This window comes from Macaca fascicularis, chromosome 10, assembly GCF_037993035.2.
Source record: "Macaca fascicularis isolate 582-1 chromosome 10, T2T-MFA8v1.1".
In the NCBI taxonomy this organism is placed as follows: domain Eukaryota; kingdom Metazoa; phylum Chordata; class Mammalia; order Primates; family Cercopithecidae; genus Macaca; species Macaca fascicularis.
This window is the reverse complement of record NC_088384.1, coordinates 22,668,345-22,688,461: the sequence shown is the minus strand read 5'-3', so window position 1 is coordinate 22,688,461 and position 20,117 is coordinate 22,668,345. Positions and strand designations below refer to the sequence as shown.

Below are 20,117 nucleotides of genomic sequence, written 5' to 3'. Positions count from 1 at the left end.
CAAAGGTTAAAAGCCCTATTAAACCATTGGCCACTGCAGAGCTTTAATTCACACATGTAGATCCTGAGTCCCTATGAAGAGCTTCTCAGTGTTATTTACTTGTGCAAGAACCTGTTTTTCATCTTGTGGTAGGTAGTATTCTGCAGGACACAGTTTCCTGAAGGGCTGCTGGAATTCACTTAGGCTCTGGAAGGGTAGAAAGCACATTGTCCTTCACTGTGGGATCTCCGTGTTAGCTGAGGACAGTGTTAGGCAGGGCGTAAGTCATTCCTGAGTAAGCTCTTAGGACAGTTGCTTTTTGTTTTTTTTTTTTTTAAACCTTTTAATTGTGAAATTCATATAAAATTCACCATTGTAATCATTTTAAAGCATGAAATTCAGTGGCATTTAATATGTTCACAGTGTTGTGCAATCTTCACCACCATCTAGTTCCAGAACGTTTCCATCACCCAAAAGGAAGCCCTGTACCCATTGAGCAGTCACTCCTCATTTGCCCCCTCCCTGCTGCCCTTGGCAACCACTAGTCTGCTTTCTGTCTCAATGGATTTGCCTCTTCTGGACATGTAATGGAATCATACAGTATGCGGTGTTTTGTGCCTGGCTCCTTTCTTTAGTAAAGTTTTGATATAGATGCAACGTCTTAGACCTGAGTGATGCCTCTGCTCCTCCAAAGCAACTCTTTATCATTGGTCAAACCCCATAAGTATATAAGTAACCAAAAGCAGCCATTCATCTGGAAACCTCCAAGTTGCGTGGCCAGGTTAAAAATTCTGTGGAATATTGGTTGCCGTTACCATGATTTGACCTGAGACTTCCGGAAGCTGGCTGAGCTGTGCTGGAGTGAGCCGGGTCTTGAGCCCTTTCCCGGAGGTCAGAGGTGCCTGAGCTGTTGACATAATTGGCTCATTCCTCTTGCTCACCTTTTTTCTAGTCGGAGGTCTCAGCATTTCAGACTACTCATTGTTTAATAACTGTAGAACATTCTAGAGTGGGCTGAATCCTGCGGGGGCATCCTGGAGGAAAGGTTGCACCACCCGCGGCACCACAGAACCTCCATTGGCCCTTCAGGCATATTCCGTGAGCCTGAAAGCTCCTGCAAATTTGGATGTCCCAGGGCCCTCTATCTCATATCTTGGAATTCCCAAGGGGTGGGGTATCTCTCATCCACTATAAAGACAGCTGCTGGCCGCCCTGTGCTCAGCAGTGGTGACCTCTCACCTGCCTTATGAACTTGTGCAACCCCTTTCCTGTTGTTTCATTGAATTGTCAAGGATCTCTCATTTTTGGCCTGCAACTTTTGCCCTCCACTTGTTGCTGTCTCTGGAGTCCAAGAATACCACTGCTGAAGAGGTTACCTGCCTGCCTAAAATAACTTCTTTCAGTACACCGTCTTCTGCCTAAGAACCTGTAATACTGTCTTGGTGTCCAGACTCCATCCTGATTTTTGAGCCCTTCTCTTTCCTTCTCAGTGTAGACAGTAACCCTTCCTACTCATCAGACTGGATGTATTCTTTTCCCCCCTCTATATCATCTCTTAGCAACTCCTCCCCAGGCTTGGAACTGACTTCCCTCTCTCATTTTGCCCTGGTCAGTCTAACTCTTCCTTCGAAGTTCTCTCGAGGCTCAGCAGCTGCACAAAGCCTCCCCAGACATTCTAGCAACTCTTGCTGCCTGCACCAAACTCATGTTACACTTGAATACCACAGGATTTAGAGCTGGAAACTTTTTTTTCTAAGGATTTTATCTCTTAAACTTCCCCTGTCAGATGGTCAGCTCTCAGAGGAAGGGAGGATAAAGTAAGCAAGTGGAGTGGGAAGGCACTGGATTGTGAATCCAAGGGCCTGGAGACCTCCGGGTGTGCTACATACTGGCTATGTGTTGGAAAAGCCACTTATCTTGGATTTCTGTTCTTATCTGTAAAACAACCAGGGCACAAGGTGGGCGTATTAGTTTCCTATTTGCTGCTGTAACAAGTTTCTACAAACTTAGTGGCTTAAAGCAACACAAATATTTTCTCTTACAGTTCTGGAGGTCAGAAGTTCCAAACAGGTCTTCAGGGCTACATTCTTTCTGGAAGCTTGAGGGGAGAATCCATTTTTCATCTTTGTCAGCTTCTAAAGGCCATCCTCATTTCTTGATTAATGGCCCCCTCCTCCACCTTCAGAGTACATCAGCCTCTGCTTCTGTCATCACATCTGTTCTCCGTCTTTCTCATGCTTCCCTGCTTCCCTTATGAGGACCTTTGTGATTGCACTGGACCAACCCAGATAATTCAGGGAATCTGTCCATCTCAAACTCAATCACATCTGCAAAGTCTCTGGCTGTGTCAGGTAACTTATGCACAGGTTCTGGAGATTGGGACATAGATATCTTGGGGACCATATTCTGTCTACAGTGTGTTCTTAGGTCTCTTGTGTTTCTAACTTGTCATGAATCTAAAGACGTATTTCTTCCACTTATTTAAGAGCTTAGCACACACAGTGCTAGGCTTATCAACTTCTTGATAAGTTATGTTTATCCCTGAGGATTTCCTCTTCTCAGATTGTTATTAGGGATTCTAGGGCCTGGTACCACTCAATGATAGAACTGTGAGCACAGACCTTAGGGTTGTTCTGGTTTGACTGCACTTTCACACACAGAAATTTGACACTGCTTATCTACCCATCTTTGATTTTGTGCTTTGCAAATTTTGAAAAGACCTCAAAGAATTTTATCTGTTTCCCAGTAACCACGGGTAGCCTTTAAACAGCCTGTTAATTACACTGGTGATTTCTGTGGTCTCTGCATAGAGTCCGGGATGTGTTTCCAGATCCTCTTACGTAAGTTGAAGTAGACATGTTGTTGAAGTCTAGAAGCCAAACAATCTTGGATACTAACCTAGCTAGTCTTGTCTGTAATTGCTACTTAGTGTTAAATTTATGGTATTTCACAGCAATTTAGATTGGCATTTATATGGGAATTGTGCTGTTTTCTTTCCCTAGATCCTATTGGGCAGTTTCCACCTTGGATCACCATCACTTAAAAGGCAGTAAAGAAGCATGCATAATATACATTTATAATGGCTCTATTGTGTTCTCCCCAGTGCTCAGCTCATTGTGCTGAAATAAAATTCCCCTTGGGTTGAAAAACCGTCCCCACTCTTAAAATTTTAAGTTTTGACATTACTTTTGGCTATAGTATCTGAGAAATACACAGTATGAGTCAAGCAAACATGTAGCTTGCCTGCTGAAGTTTTCTTCCCATTTTATTTCCTAGATGCACCCACTGGGCCTATGTAATAACAATGACGAAGAGGACTTGTATGAATATGGCTGGGTAGGAGTGGTGAAGCTGGAACAGCCAGAATTGGACCCGAAACCATGCCTCACTGTCCTAGGCAAGGTAAGCACCAGGCCCTTGGAATCACTGTGTTTCTGGTTGGTGTTTTCTGCTCTTCCATTTCAGCATTCCTCAGATAGTTGATTACGGAGAAAAGCCATGCTGGCACAGTGCTTCTTCCCAGCGGAAGTTGTCTAAGGTGGGGACTGAGACATGCCTTATAGTGGCCCACCAGTGTTTACAAGCCCAGACTCAGAGAGACTGCCAGTCTCAGAGTGGGCTCTAGCCTCTTGTCCACCATGTGGCCTTGGGCAAGTTGCTTCACTCAAGGAGTCTTAGTTTCTTATCTGTGAAATGGGCTAATAATAGAGATTCACAATACTTTATCTTACACCCTTGGGGCAAGATGTTTCAGAATTCTGAGATTTGGGGGGTTTAGAAAGGCATTAAGGGGTATAGATTTTATATTAAGTAACCTCCAAGAGACCCAGGGAAGCACTCAGTAACCAAACACATTCACATTTGTATAGCAAACCATAGGGATCTTCACATTAAGTGGGATAACTAAAATCTAAATAACCTAATGTTAGTTCACGGCAGCTTTGCCTCCAGATGAGTTTCAGGTCCATTAAGTTTTGCTGCCAAGTAAGTTATGGGAAAATGTTTGGGTTTTAGAGCTTTTTTTGGTTTCAGAATGGCAGACAGCAATTATGGTCCTGTATTAGAACTTACCTCATAGGTGGTTAGGAGGTGAGATGAGATGCAAACGCCTCACACAAAAGTAAGCCCTCAATAAACGTTTGCTGCCATTGGCTACCATCACTCCATTTAGAAGTACTAAAAAAGACATTTTAGCCAAGAGGGTCAGCATTACTTTGACTGCAGTATAAGATAGAAATAAATTTACTTTGGAAAGGCACTCATCAACAATCTTAAAATATGACAGGTAACAACCTGTTTTAAACTGGATTTTGTTTAAACTGCATCATTTTGTTAAAAAGAAAGGTTTAGAGAAGGTGATTTGAAGTTTGGTTGGGAGAAAGGTGGTCTCTCCTAAGGATAGTGGTACTGACTGGATATCTGTTATATTCTCAAAAGCTGCCATTCTAGGTACCATGGGGAGAGAGCTGGGGCAAAAAACTGTCCTGGTTCCTAACCTCTTGAGGCTCTCTTTGAGAAATCCAGGAGAGAGAAGGGGTAGTTTTGAAGCAGGGTGCTAGAGAGGGGAGACTTTCCAGACTTAAAGTAGTCCCTGCCATTGTCTCTTGAAAGACCTTTGGCCCCAGGTACAGGTCTAATCTATTTGTGGTTTTTGCATCCCTCCTGTCTTCTGAATAACTTCAAGTCACTTGTCAAGTTTTCCTGCCCTTTAGTTGGAAAAAAGAACCCCACAGGAATTATTAGCTGTTTGCTTTACAGTTCACAAAGTTGAATCGAGGTGTTTTAGGTGGCTCAGGCCCTGATACTTCATCGTTTAAATAATTGGCCAGAGCTGCTTAGTGGTGGTAGGAGAGCAATGACCCCCTTGAGGATATTTTAGTGTTTTCCTAGGAGAAATGCCAGCTACATCTACAGGGTAGGAACAGTGCTTTCCTTGTAGGCATTACGCTCCTATTATAACATTTTCTCCTGTACTTTAACTGCTGTTATGCAGGAATCGGCTCCTTGGCTTCATTTGCTTTGCCCCAGTCTGGTGGGGCTCCATCTTTTTGTCTCTCGCATCTATAAATGGGTTGGAACAGGGATCACAGGGTCATCCTGTAGTTCTCCCATGGTTTAGTGGTGGGGAAACTTGCTGAAGTCACTCGGAGAACCCAACTATTTCCTCTTCTGCCTGGAACAACCATGTAGTGGTTTTACTTGGAGAGTTTTGTATGATTTGGCCTGCTGGCCTGTGATGCCAGGGGGAATAAAAAACCCTAGGCATATATTGAATCATTAAGTGCTTCTTAAGTTGATTCATTCTCCAAATATTTATTGGATGCAGGGGCCCAGAAGCTGAGCATGTGGTTCTACCTGCTTGCAAGCAGCAGCCCCCACGTTTCTCTGGAAAGGCTGATGGCGGGCAGCATTTGCACATGGTTAGTCATTGCAGTTTGGCTTTGAGTTTACACCTGAATAAAATCATTAGCACAAAGCTTGGGCCAAGGAAAGACAGTTTTGCATTTGTTTAAAGCCTGGGCCGGTGCGGGAGGTGCGATGAGTCAAGATCTCTGTCTCTTCCTCTCTTGCTCTCCTGCCTCCCCTCTCTCTTTCTCTCATCATCTTCTTAAAGTGTGGTTGTTCTCAGTCTCAATTTCATTAACTTTGACAACTGCGTTTTCTTGTTTTCTGAGCCCCCAGGGGCTGGTAGCAAAAAAATAGGTTAAAGGAAGGCAAAGTGATTCCCGCAGCTTAGTCCCTGCAGAATTCATGATTTTCCATCCATTTCTTGGCTCTGAAAAAGCGGGCAGTGGACAGAGGCAGAAAAGGCATAGGAGGAAAACAGCCAAGCTAGCTTGAGGGTGGGGGCTCCTTCCTGTGGATGTTGAAACTTGTTGAAGACCCACGAAGGGAGGACTCTGTCCGCTGCAGGCGGGCCAGGCATTCGGAAAAGCCTGTGGGGGAGGAGGGGTGGCCTAGACACAGGCTAACCCCCTCCCCAGCACCCACCCTCTTCACCCACCCACCCACTCACAGACAATGCCACAGGGCGAAACCTTGAAATAAGAGAGGAATGTCCTAAATTAAAACATGTAAATGCCTCTCCAAGAGTTCAAATAAAATTTCATTTTAAAAGCAAAAGACATAAACTTGTCACCTCGGTTTATTACTGAGTGCTTTTGAACTTCTCAGAAAAGAACGCTCTAAACTCATGAGAGAAATATGATTTATGATCCCCTCCTTCTCTTCTTTTCCATTCTGTGGGAGGAGGTACAGACAGGATCAGCTAGGGAGGCAGAGCTGGGATGAGGGCAAGCCCCCACGGGGGAGCAGCAGGCCAGGGCGCCAGGCCAGACCCTGCCTCAGACCAGGCATGGACACATCTCTCCAGCTTTCTGAGCCTCTCTCTTGTACTTAATGTGAAGAGGCTGTTCTGGGTTCCTTGTTCTTCTAATATTTTGAGCTTCTGTATCATATTTAAAATCTTTCTTTGATATTCTAGTTTGGAGAGATTCTACTTACAGCATTGAAAGACAGACTCTGTTACCTGTGACAGTTTAAGTCCTAAAAAGTTAAAATAGAATAAAATTGACATTTCTTAGAGTTTGCTATTAAGTAAGGGTGTTGGCCAGGCATGGTTGCTCACACTTGTAATCCCAGCACTTTGGGAGGCTGTGGCGGGCAGATCACTTGAGGCCAGGAGTTTGAGACCAGCCTGGCCAATATGGCAAAATCCTGTCTCTATTAAAAAAACAAAATTAGCTGGGAGTGGTAGTGCGAACCTGTAGTTCCATCTACTTGGGAGGCTGAGGCAGGAGAATCGCTGGAGGTGGAGGTTGGAGTGTGCTGTGATTGTGCCACTGTACTCTAGGCTGGGCGACAGAGGAAGACCCTGTCGCCAATCAATCAATCAATCAGTCAATCAATGTAAGGGTCTTAAACCATCGCCAAATCATAGGAGTCTATGTTTATGTCCCGGGCATTTTAACCCTCCAATTCAATCAGTGTTTATTAAGCATCTTATAGAGCTCCTAAGAATTTTGAAGGTTGACTTTAATAGCTTCACCTGTGGAGAGTCTCATGGCCGGGAGCATGAGAGGTGCTGGTGTTTCTAGCAAAGCCTGGTTTGCCCTGACTCTGTAACTCATGGCAGAATAAATGCCCCATAACCACCACCCCATGTTAGAGAAGATTCTTAGGGAGAGGTTTGGAAAACAGCATGGGCCAGGCATGGTGGCTCATGCCTGTAATCCTAGCACTGTGGGAGGCTGAGGCGTGCCGATTGCATGAGCTCAGGGATTTGAGACCAACCTGGGCAACATGGCAAAATACCATCTCTACAAACAACACAAAAATTAGCCAGTCATTGTGGTGCATGCCTGTGGTTTCAGCTACTTGGGAGGCTGAGGTGGGAGGATTGCTTGAGCCCAAGAGGTCAAGGCTGCAGTGAGCTGAGATTGTGCCACTGCCCTCCAGCCTGGCCAACAGAGAGACCTTCTCTCTCCCAAAACACACAAAAAAAAAAGAGAGAGAAAAAGAAAAACAACATGATCAACAGGCATGGTTTTAGCTCTCTCCAAGGCTTAAGAGTACAATGTGGGGAAATTAAGAAAAGGACAAGAAAGGGAATGTCATATTACAGAGACCCAGCCTTGACTGACTGACCTCGGAAAAGGTACTTCATTTCTCGGTGCATTCTTTGTGCAGCAGGGCTGATGCTGCCTTTGTCATTGTAGTGGGGGGTCTACGAGATATTTATGGAGCACTTAGCTCAGAGCCTGGCTTATGGGAAATGTTGGATGACCATGTAGAAGTCAGCCATCAGGTATTGGGTGCTCGCCGAGTGCTGAGAGCTTTACCTATGCTGTCTCCTTTAATTGTTAAGGCTAATTTGAGATCCAATCCAGATTCTCATTTTACCATGAGCAAATCGAGTCCTAGAGAGTTCTCTACATAACCTGAGATTGAATAGCTCAGAAGAGCCAAGATCTGAAATAAGACCCTTCTGCTTCTCTTTGCAGATCTGAAATAAGACCCTTTCTTCTGGCCAGGCGTGGTGGCTCACACCTGTAATCCCAGCACTTTGGGAGGCCGAGGTGGGAGGATCACAAGGTCAGGAGATCAAGATTATCCTGGCTAGCACAGTGAAATCTCATCTCTACTAAAAATACCCAAAATTAGCCGGGTGTGGTGGCAGGCGTCTGTAGTCCCAGCTACTCGGGAGGCTGAGGCAGGAGAATAGCATGAACCCACAAGGCAGAGCTTGCAGTGAGTTGAGATCATGCCACTGCACTCCAGCCTGGGCAACAGAGCGAGACTCTGTCAGAAAACAAAAAACAAAAAAACAACCCTTTCTTCTCTTTGCCTCCTTTTGTCTTTGCCAGTTTTTCTAGATAAGAATCAGATGCTCACCTGGGCATGGTGGCTCACACCTGTAATCTGAACACTTTGAGAGGCTGAGTCAGGAGAGTTGCTTGAGGCCAGCAGTTCAAGACCAGTTTGGACAACATAGTGAGACCTCCTGTCCACAAAAGAATAAAAATAAATAAATAAATAAGCTGGGCATGGTGACACACGCCTGTAGTACTAGCTACTCAGGAGGCTGAGGCAAGAGGATCGCTTGAGCCCAGGAGTTCGAGGCTGCAGTGAGCCATGATCATGCCAGTGCACTATAGCCTGGGATATAGAGTGAGACCCTGTTTCTCTCCCTCTTCCCGCCCCCACTACCCCTAGCCCCCCAAAAAAGAAAAGAAATCAGATGCCTTTTAGTAGTCACAGGCTTGGTTAAAACTGTTAGTTCCACATAATAGAAACTCAGCCTGAGCTCTGTTGAGCAGAAAGAGGAATTTGCTCTGAGGATTCTGGGCTGTGTCACAGAACCCATGACAGGGGTACTGATGCCCTTGCACAGCAGCTGACTCCAGGGCTTGGATGCCAGCGGCCCCCTCCTCAAGTCTTCTCCATCCATGCATCTGCTCTATTCTCTCACTCCCCATTTGGTAGGAGACACAGCCCCCCAGTATCCCTGGGCCTGAACTCTCTGGGTTTTGAGTCTGAAAAATTCCAGAAAAGGGATTCATTGGCCCATCTTGGACTGGGGGTTCATCCTTAGGCTAGTCAACTGTGCCCCAGGGGCTGCGCTGCCATGGGTAGGGAGCAAGGGGGAGATGTGTTCTCCAGAAGAGAGCTGGTGGCAGGCAGTACTGGGCTGCCATCCTCATAGCAGGCCCCTGCAGTCACTAAGTCATGTATGTGATCATGAGCTTGTGGGCGATGTCCTCAGTCTATCTCTGAGTCATTCAGAGAAGGTTCGGTTGGAAGGAACTCACGGTCTATATGTACTACGTAGAATCAAATCCTCTTCTTCCCCTGAACACAGAGAGAGATTGTGGTGAGTGAAAAGTGAGTCCACGTGGACTGGAGGAGTTGGGCAGGTTTACAGAGGGGGAGTTGTGTAAGACAAAGGTACGAGGAGACAGGATGAGGTAGGAAAAGAATCTCCAGAACAGGGCAGAAGAAAAGGGAGCAAGATGTTCTTCAAGGAGCATTGAAAGCTGCTGCGGAAGGAAGAGGCTCTCAAGTTAAAGAGTTTGGTGTTCATTCTCTAAAGAACTGGGAGCCACTGAAGGCTTCTGACAAAAGAGCGGGTATTGTAGGATCTGTGTTCTGGGAATGTTCGCTTGGTAGTGGCATCTATTCTGGTTGCAGAGAGATCAAGTTACTCTGCCACTAGATGTTTTGAGGAACCCAGTGGACCCAGACATCTATTCTTTTAAATGCTTTAGCGGGGTTCAAGCCAGTGAAATTACTGAGGGCTCTTCCTGTTTGCCATCTCTCCTTTCTCTGTTTACACATTTAGGCAAATGTGAAATGTAGAAGCAACATGTCCAACAGCATGGGAAGGTGGAAAACTATGTTGAGAGGGAGGAGAGCTGGTTTTTAATCCGGCTCTTCTGATAAGCAGCGGGGAAACCAAGGTACGAGGGGTGGATGGAAAATTGAACCATATGGTCAGCCCACTAACCCACGTCCAGCCCTCAGTGTCTTGGGAACTTCTTTGCAAAGCACAAATACAGACTCTGGTAATCAAAATCACCAGAAGACAGAGAACAGAGTCAAAGGAAGCTTGACTTTTCAAAGTGGTTGGGGGAGGGGGACCATGTAAGGGTTAAGACTTGGGTTTAGTCATCATACTAACACAGGTTCCAACCCCAGTTCTAACCCTTTTTTGAGACAGGGTCTTGCTTTGTTGCCCAGGCTGGAGTGCAGTAGCATGATCATGGCTCACTCAGCCTCAAACTCCCGGGCTCAAGTAATCCTCCCACTTCAGCCTCCCAAGTAGCTGGGACTACAGGTGTGGGCCACCATGCCTAGCTAGTTTAAAATTTTTTTTTGTAGAGACAGGGTCTCAATATATTATCCAGGCAACAGGCTCCTAGGCTCAAGCAATCCTTCTGCCTCCCAAAGTGCTGGGATTACAGGCATGAGCCAACCGCACTCAGCCCCAAGCCTTCTAAGCTCTGTGAGCTCCTGCAGTCACTTAACCCCTCTGCGTGTTTAGATGGGAACAGCCCCTAAAGGAGATAATGTATATCAAGTGTTGATCACATTCCTGGCACAACCAAAAGCACTAAACCAAATGGTGACTCTTATTGTCCATCTTCTGTTCCTTTCTCCCTCCCTTATTGTCCTTCAGTTCCTTTTTTTTTGAGACGGAGTTTCACTCTTGTTGCCCAGACTAGAGTGCAATGGCACAATCTTGGCTCACTGCTGCCTCCGCCTCCTGGGTTCAAGCGATTGTCCTGCCTCAGCCTCCTGAGTAGCTGGGATTACAGGCATGCGCCATCATGCCCGGATAACTTATTTTTGTTTTTTGTTTTTTAGTAGAGACGGGGTTTCTCTAGGTAGGGCTGGTCTCAAACTCCCAACCTCAGGTGATCCGCTCACCTCAGCCTCCCAAAGTGCTGGGATTACAGGCATGAGCCACCGCGCCCGGCCCCTTCAGTTCCTTTTATCACTCAAAATGGTATTATTTAAGGAGTCAAATACGTAGAGACAGAAAGTAGAATGGTGGTTCCTGGGGTGGGGTAAGGGACAAGGGGAGTTGTTTAATGGGTATGAAGCTTCCATTTGAGAAGAGGAAAAAGTACTGGAGATGAGTGGTGGTCATGGTTGGATGACAGCGTGAATATGCTTAATGCCACTGAACTGTGCACTTAAAAATGATTACAGTGGCAAATTTCATGTTATGTATATTTTACCGCAGTTACAAAAACAATGGTATTACTTAAATCATTTCATAATATATGGAAGTTGAGGGCAGTGGGTATAAAAAAAAATAAGCATTTTTTTTTTCCTTAAGTGATGGAGCATAGTTGCTCCAGGAAAGAAGTGAGTGACTGATGTTACTGAATCCTGGGGGAAAGCAAACCCTGCATCCCATAGAATGTTATTCCCAGGGAGGGTTATGGATAATCTAGGTACAGTACAATGAGGACAGAGACCAAACCCTTCTTTGTGCATCAGGCTGCCCTGGGGAAATTTCCTACTTATATTTCAAAGAATAACTCCCAAAATAGAGAATTTTGGGGAAGGGAAGACAGACTTTTGTTATCCTCTCTTCATGACAAAGTGGATGGAGGACAGGAAAATAAAACTTATTGAAATCCAAGGCTAGGCGCGGTGGCTCACACCTGTAATCCCAGCACTTTGGGAGGCCGAGGCGGGTGGATCACGAAGTCAGGAGATTGAGACCATCCTGGCTAACACGGTGAAACCCCATCTCTACTAAAAATACACTGTATATTCTGTGTTTTAAAGATTTCTCAGATTATAATTCCTAATTTATATCAATAGATATAACCGAATCAGAAGTTCTTGGGTTTCTGAATCATTTTTGAGAATGTGAAAGGAGACCTGTAATCTGAGTTCATTGAGCTGGCATTATGGCTCCACTGTAAAGATGATCTCAGAGAGCTTAACTGGGTTAGAGAAACCCTTTTATAAAATTAGTGGAAATGAACAGAAACTAGAGGACGATACAGGGAGTAAAGGTGAGCTATTCTGTTCTGCAGTACTGGGGCCAAAAGAATGTTGGTTCTGAAGTGTTAGTAATTTGAGTAAAACCAATGGGTTGCAGTTTTCCACATTTAATAACAAACAACCAGACAGTGAATTTGAAGAACTTCAGTGAAGAAGATCTCAATATCTTTGCTGCTTGCATTGGGATATAACATTCAGCCTTGACACAGAACAGAGCTTACCTGGATGGGTCTTTACTTGAGACAGGAACTTGGGTAAAGCTACAGAGTTTTTTACAAGTCATGTAGATGTTGTGGGGATGAGGGGCTTTATTCTTTTTATCCTTTTTTTTTTTTTTTTTTTTGAGAGGGAGCCTTGCTCGGTGGCCCAGGCTGGAGTGCGGTGGTGCGATCTTGGCTCACTGCAAGCTCCGCCTCCCGGGTTTACACCGTTCTCCTGCCTCAGCCTCCTGAGTAGCTGGGACTACAGGCGCCCGTCACTACGCCCAGCTAATTTTTTTGTATTTTTAGTAGAGACGGAGTTTCACCGTGTTAGCCAGGATGGTCTTGATCTCCTGACCTCGTGATCCGCCCGTCTCGGCCTCCCAAAGTGCTGGGATTACAGGCGTGAGCCACCACGCCCGGCCAAGGGGCCTTATCCTTCCACATACCATTCTCATTTGGGGTTTTGATCACAGATATGTATTTCCTGGGATACCTGAGTGCCCTGGGCTTTAACCCAAGTCCGGCTTAAACACTCCTGCGTGGTGAGGTTCTCAAAGAGGGACGATTGGGCTGGAATCCTTGGGTCTGATTTTCTGTGGGAAGGGGAAGAGGCTAACTGTCCCATGGACCTGGTCACAGCTGTTCCACATCACAGGTCTTGGCCTCGCCAGGCCTTCTCTGGTCAGTGAAACAAGTAGGTATTTGTCACGTACCTGAGCACGGGGCACCCTGACTGTTGCTTATTGATTGCCATGGCATCCCTGAAAGCACGCTGCAACTATTTGGGACTGACCTGTGCCATTTCCCACATTTAATAACAAACAACCAGACAACAGCCTGGTCCTCTTATCACATTGTTTCCAAATGGGAGCAATTTTCACCCCAGAGGACACTTAGCAATGTCTGGAAACGTTGCTGGTCTTCAGAAATGTCAGAGTTGGGAGGTGGGAGTGGGGGTGCTTACTGGTATCTAGTGGAATTCCCCTTCCTCCTTCATTCCTTTCTTTGCCCCATTGCCTGCCATGAACAACAGGTTCCCGGTAGCCTTCATGCTATGGTTCTGTTGGGAATTGGTGCTCTGGCACATTCATCTCTCTTGAGGAGTGCGAAGAGCCTAGATCTTAAAGCTGAACAGCTGAGGTGCAAGTGATCGTTCTGTTCAGTAAGAGCTGGGTTACTTTGGGCTGGTTAACCTCTCTGCCTCCGTTTCTCCATACCCCCTCTGTAAAGAGAATTCTGATAATTAAAAAAAGAATAATGTGGCTGGGTACAGTGGCTCACACCTATAATCCCAGCACTTTGGGAGGCGAGAGGATTACTTGAAGTCAGGAGTTCCAGACCAGCCTGGGCAACAAGTGAGAACTCATTTCAACAAAAAAACAAAAAAAATTAGCCGGACATGGTGGCACACACTGTAGTCTCAGCTACTTAGAAGGTTAACATGGGAGGATCATTTGAGCCCAGGAGTTCAAGGCTGTAGTGAGCTATAATCACAAAACTGAGAGTGAGACCCTGGCTCTTAAAAAAGTAAATAAAATAAAAAGTATGGCCCAGGCGTGGTGGCTCACGCCTGTAATCCCAGCACTTTGGGAGGCTGAGGCGAGCGGATCACCTGAGGTCAGGAGTTCGAGACCAGCCTGGCCAACATGGTGAAACCCCGTCTGTACTAAAAATACATAAATTAGCCGGACTTGGTGGCGGGCACCTGTAATCCCAGCTATTCGGGAGGCTGAGGCAGGAGAATCGCTGGAATCTGGGAGGCAAAGGTTGCAGTGAGCCAAGATCGCGCCACTGCATTCCAGCCTGAGCGACAGAGCGAGACTCCATCTAAAAAAAATAAAAAAGTATGTAAAGTTCTTGGAATATGTGAATACTCAAGAAATATCACTATTAATTTCTAAACATACTCCTACCAAGCAGATGGAAGTCCCTTTTCTAAGGTGAGCAAGATGAGTTTCTTGTTGAGGAGGAAGTTCGGAAAGCTCTTCATATTTATTTTAAGGAATATTTGGGTAGCTATCTCCTGTATTTGGTTAAAAATGGATGCAAGCAAGAAACTTAGTAAAGGAAATCAGATCGGAAAGAAAAGATTGGGATGATGTAAGTGGAAAAACTCAGGGAATACCAGTTTTCTTCTAAGGTCGTATGTATGATTTGAAAGTCACAAAATTTTAATTTGATGCTTTTCATCTACACCTAAATCTTCCATGAACCTCTTGGTTAAAAGGCTATATTAAGCAGAATACTTTTAAAAAACTAGATCAGAGACATTTTTAGCTAAAAAAGGCTAACTGAAACCATTATTTGAGATCCACTGGGAGGCTTAAGAGAGTTTAGAAGATAGAGTGAATGAACAGAACAAATGATGTGTCTGTCAAGCTGAGGAGCACAGGCGGCTGGCCACCTCCCAGGATGGGGGGAAGCCTAGCTCTAGACACTCCTCCCTGCCACTGTCCCCATCCATTGAATCAGGCTCTTGATGCAAAAAGGGTCACAAATGAGGCTAAACCAGAAAACTAGAGATGGTATGACTGGCCAGCTGAAAAGCCCATCAAAAATAGCTACTGAAGCCACATGCGGTGGCTCACGCCTGTAATCCCGACACTTTGGGAGGCCGAGGTGGACAGATCTCTTGAGGTCAGGAGCTTGAGACCAGCCTGGCCAACATGATGAAACCTCATCTCTAATAAAAATTAAAAAAAATTAACCAAGTGTGGTGGTGGGTGCCTGTAATCCCAGCTACTCAGAAGGCTGAGGCAGGAGAATTGCTTGAACCCGGGAGGTGGAGGTTACAGTGAGCCGAGATTGTGCCACTGCACTTCAGTCTGGGAGACAGGGCAAGACTCTGTCTCAAAAAAAAAACAAAAACAAAAAAAAAAAACGCTACTGAAAAAAAAATTAGCCGGGCATGGTCAGCTACTTGGGAGGCTGAGGTGGGAGGATCACTTGAGGCCGCAGTGAGCTATGATTGTGTCAGTGTACTCTAGCCTGGGTGATAGAGCGAGACCCCTGACTCTCAAAAAAAAGCTACTGAACTTGTCTACTTTTGAGAGGCCATTTTGAAGGATAGAGGAAGTACCAGTACCAGGTTAGTTGGCCAGAATCTCTCATTCCTGGAGACAAGCCCAAAAGTCCCATCTGCTTTTTGTTCTCAAGTAGAGGGGGCCTCATATACATCTGGCCATGCACATACATTATGCCAGCCACAACAGTGGGCAGTCACTCGAATGCATTTCAGGTTGCTAGGACTACCATGACAGTGACTACATGTGATTAGTTTTCTGTCTACCAACCTCCCAGAAAACCTGGACGTTTCTGGAGTTCCCCCTCCCTCTCAGTGTACTTGTATAGCACCTGTGCAGGACAGCACCACATCCCTAGCCTTGGTGACATAAATTCTGAGTGTAGAGACAGAAGGAAAGGGGACGGTGGAGAAAGCTTGTCTATGAGCCTTGGTCACAAGACCTCAGACTGCAGAGAAGTGCAATTACTTTTCTTCTGTCCTATGTGTTTCCAAAAGCATCATATTTCATTTGATAAAAGGTACAGGGGACCATTCTGCTTTCGTAATGTTGTTTTCCAAATCAAGCATCTGGCTCTGTGGTCTGACTAATGCTTTTTGTGCTGAATATTAAGTTTGAGACAGTCTAAACAATTCCGTTGGGGGTACTGAAATGCTTTAAATTTTGCATCATTTTTGCTAGTTATAAAAATAATAAAGGAGTTTCAACACATTACAGTTGTTCTAAGCACTGTTGGATTAAATAAAATTCTGGTCAGCCTGAAGAACGTGGGCTATTTCTTATACTATATATAAAGGTATGTGGCCTTTAACTATTTCACATTAACCTGTTACTAGAGGTTTTCACAAATGTATCAATTCATAAAAGAACCTCAGAGAAAATAATGTGAAATATGCAAGGAATTTTTGTTACCTTGGCTTGATTTTTAGAAGTTAAATTTTAAAATGTTTTAGCTTTAGAAGCTTCTTTTTTCATCTATTTGTAAACATAGTCATTTTCTTGGTGTTTTCTAATTTTTTAAGTTTTAATTGAAATCTTAACATTTTTTATAACCTAATTGTAAAGGTTACAATTTTTTTTATAACCTAAATGTAAAGGTTACAAGGTAAAATTACAATTTACAATTTATAGCATCAACTTAATTTTACTATTTCAGTTACTGTATTATTCCATTTGCATTACTCTGAGGAATACCTGAGACTGGGAAATTTATAAAGAAAGAGATTGAATTGGCTTATGGTTCTGCAAGGTGTACAGGAAGTGTGTTGCAGCATCTGGTTCTAGTGAGGGCCTCAGGAAGCTTACAATCACTGCAGAAGGCAAAGGGGAAGTTGACATATCACATGGCGAGAGTGGGAGCGAGAGGGGGGTGGGATGCTACTAGGCTGATGCAACCACGGCTCACTGCAGCCTCAACCTCCGGGGATCAGGCGATCCTCCCACCTCAGCCTCCTGAGTAGCTGGGACTATAGGCATTCCCCACCACACTCGGCTCATTTTTAGATTATTTTTTGTAGAGAGAGGGTCTTGCTCTGTTGTCCAGGTTGGTCAGGAACTTCTGACCTCATGATCCTCCCGCCTTGGTCTCCCAAAGCTTTGCCTATTTTTTTAATTGGCTAATTTTTGCTTTTATTATTAAGTTTATTGAGTTATAAGAGTTCTTTATCTGCTCTAGACATAAGTCCCTTGTTAGATACATTACTTATAAGTATTTTCTCCCATTGTGTGGGATATCTTTTCACTTTCTTGATGATATTCTTTAAAGCACAAGATTTTTTAATTTTTTTTTTTTTTGAGATGGAGTCTCGCTCTGTTGCCCAGGCTGGAGTATAGTGGCATGCAACCTCTGCCTCCTGGGTTCAAGTGATTCTCCAGCCTCAGCCTTCTGAGTAGCTGGGATTACAGGCGTGAACCACCACGCTCAGCTAATTTTTGTATTTTTTAGTAGAGGCGGGGTTTCGCCATGTTGGCCAGGCTGGTCTTGAACTCCTGACCTCAAATGATCTGCCCACCTCGGCCTCCCAAAGTGCTGGGATTACAGGTGTGAGCTACCGTGCCTGGCCAAAAGTTTTTAATCTTGATGAAGTCTGGTTTATCTATTTTTCCTTTGGTTGCTTGTGCTTTTTGTGTCATATCTAAGAAACCATTGGAACCATTGGCAGGCACATTCTGTCACTGAGATTTGCCAGTTGTCCTTATTGTAATATTTTTCATGGTCATATATTTAAGGTCCTTCTGAGATTCCTAAAAATAATTAATTCTCTTTTTCTCTTCAAAAGCTTTTAAATTAATAGAGGGTCTAGAAGTGTTCCTCTCTCTTCGTTACTTGTCCTTATCCTGACCTGCCTTAAAGCAAGATCCCTTGATTTCACCTGGGACATCTGAGCCACAAAAGTCTCTATATAGCCATTGGCAAGAGGATGGTAGATCCTTATGTATACCGATAAGTCAGGAGTCCTTCAGGTCCAGCTCAATAGCAGAGTGGCTGGTTAAAAATGTGGAAAGATAGGAGAGCCACTGCCTAATCTCTTCCCGTTTTTAGCTAACGATGGTTCTGGAAGAGACTGGCCTGCTATTTCCTACAATCCCAGAAAGTACCCATGAATGAACATGCTGCTGCTGACCAGCCTTAGGGAGGGCCCGATTTCTTATGGGCTTAAAGTTATAGTCCATCAAATCTAAGTTAGAGAAGATAAAAGACAGCTTATCAAAATAAAGGTACTAGAGGTACCATTTTGAAACCTAATGCTGTGGAAAGGATGTAGGCAAGTGACAGCTGTCAGTAAGCTTCCCACCCCTGCTGCACTTTCGGTGCATTTGAAAAGAGAACAACTCCAAGGTTCCATTTTATAATGTTAAAGATCTTAAAAAAATGTTTCCAAATTAATTTTTCTCTCAAAGGTTTGCTGATGCGCACCAGACTGAAAATAATTGCCCTAACTGATGGCCAGGCCCTTATTCTCAGAAGGGGATGTAGTTGTCTTTGTGGGATGGGTATCCTTAACCAGGATCTGCGCTCCTAAGAACAGCAGCAACAGGCAGTGCAGGGACCTTCTGTTGAGTTCTACCCATAAACCACAGCCTGTCTGGAAGGTCTGACTCCAGGCCATTCAGCCTTGGCAAGCATGTGCTTCCGAAAGTGCCTGGCAGAAATGGGAGCTGATAGACAGGCGCACGTGGCAGGGGAGATGCTTATGCAGTGGTTTCACACTAACTAGACCAGAGACCATTTCCCACGTTCTTTTTCATAACACCAGAAGCACCAAGGAAAGAAAAGAAAAAAATCGCACTTATTTTTGGGTCTCTTCTATCACATGAAATTCATCTGAAACAGTCCAAATTTTGTTTGATGTTTTAGCACCCCATTTTTCCTGTTATAAGATATTCAGTCTCTCTGCAGATATAATGCAATTGGCTTTTATATCATGATTATGTTTTTATTTTTTCTTTTCTTTTTTTTTTTTTTTTGAGATGGAGTCTCGCTTGACGCCCAGGATGGAGTGCTGGAGTGCAGTGGCGCGATCTCGGCTCACTGCAAGCGCCGCCTCCCGGGTTCACACCATTCTCCTGGTTCAGCCTCCCGAGTACCTGGGACTACAGGCGCCCACCACCACGCCTGGCTAATTTTTTGTGTTTTTAGTAGAGAGGGGGTTTCACCGTGTTAGCCAGGATGGTCTCGATCTCCTGACCTCGTGATCCACCCGTCTCGGCCTCCCAAAGTGCTGGGATTACAGGCGTAAGCCACCGCGCCTGGCCATGATTATGTTTTTCAAAATAAAATAAATAGAGTTGACTACCACACAGAAGTTTTACTTGGCATGGAAATTGACTCTTCACTAAAGGTCAAAATAGAATCCATTTGTTTTGCAAAAGGATTGCCTGTAGAATTGCTTTCACCAATCCACAGTACCCTGCAATACCCCCCTCCTCAACAAACACACAAAAAAGACAAAACAATATGCACCCATCTCTTAAGAAGTGACTAAAGGCAAACTGTAATCCCAGCATTTTGGGAAGTCAAGGCAGGAGGATTTCTTTAGCTCAAGAGTTGGAGACCAGCCTGGGCAACATAGTGAGACCCTGTCTCTACAAAACATTAAAAAATTAGCCAGGTGTGGTGGTGCATGCCTGTGCTCCCAGCTACTCGGGAGGCTGAAGTGGGAGGCTTGAGCCTGGGAGGTGGAGGCTGCAGTGGGTGGTGATCATACTACTCCAACTTGGGCAACAAAGCAAGACCCTGTTTCAAAAAAAAAAAAAGTGACTGAATTATATAAACCTGGATCTCTTACCAGCCCCCTGCATACCCCAATCCCTCTATCTTTGCTTAGGTTGGGCTCTCTTTTATGAATAACAGAAAACAAGAAAATTGCCTGTTTTGGGCAATCCAGGTGTGTTTCAGAGATTTGAAGTTAAAAAGTCAAGTAAATATTTTGGCAACCCAACAAAGGTAAGAAAAGAAGCATGCACCTAACGGGCTTCTCGAATTACAGGCTTGTCCAAACACTGCTTTCCTCAAGAGACGCTGGTCAGGGATGAAGCCTGCCCTGCTGTCAACAGCAAGGCCCGGCTGAGAAGTGGGCTTGCTTCTCTTGCTGATCCTGGCCCTGAGCCAGATAGGACGTCGTTTGACTTTGATTCAGTCTGACCCAAGAGAAAATATACTCATCAGCAAGTGGAAGATCTTTCCTTCTTAACAGACTTTAGTCATATTGCTTCCTCTTCCTTGCTGAAAGGAAGCCCGATAACTTTTTCTCCCCCGTTAAATTGTAACCCTGAAGTTAGGAGGCACAGTGTCTCAGATACTCTCAGATAACAAGAGACACTTTTTCAGTCTCTGAAACTTCATCTATCTCAAGGGTTGGGAGGCAGACAGCTATGAAAGAAGACC

General features: G+C 44.8%; 1 protein-coding gene across 4 annotated transcripts in view; it reads left to right on the top strand.

Annotated features, from left to right (window-relative positions):
- The window catches only part of ZNRF3 (zinc and ring finger 3), a 175,816-nt gene that overhangs the window by 102,533 nt on the left and 53,166 nt on the right, over positions 1 to 20,117 (top strand). For all 4 annotated transcript variants that reach the window (XM_045363877.2, XM_045363875.2, XM_074004099.1 and 1 more), the window contains exon 2: positions 3,256 to 3,381. In XM_045363877.2, coding sequence (XP_045219812.1) covers positions 3,256 to 3,381 — 126 coding nt within the window. The remainder of the gene's footprint in view (positions 1 to 3,255; positions 3,382 to 20,117) is intronic.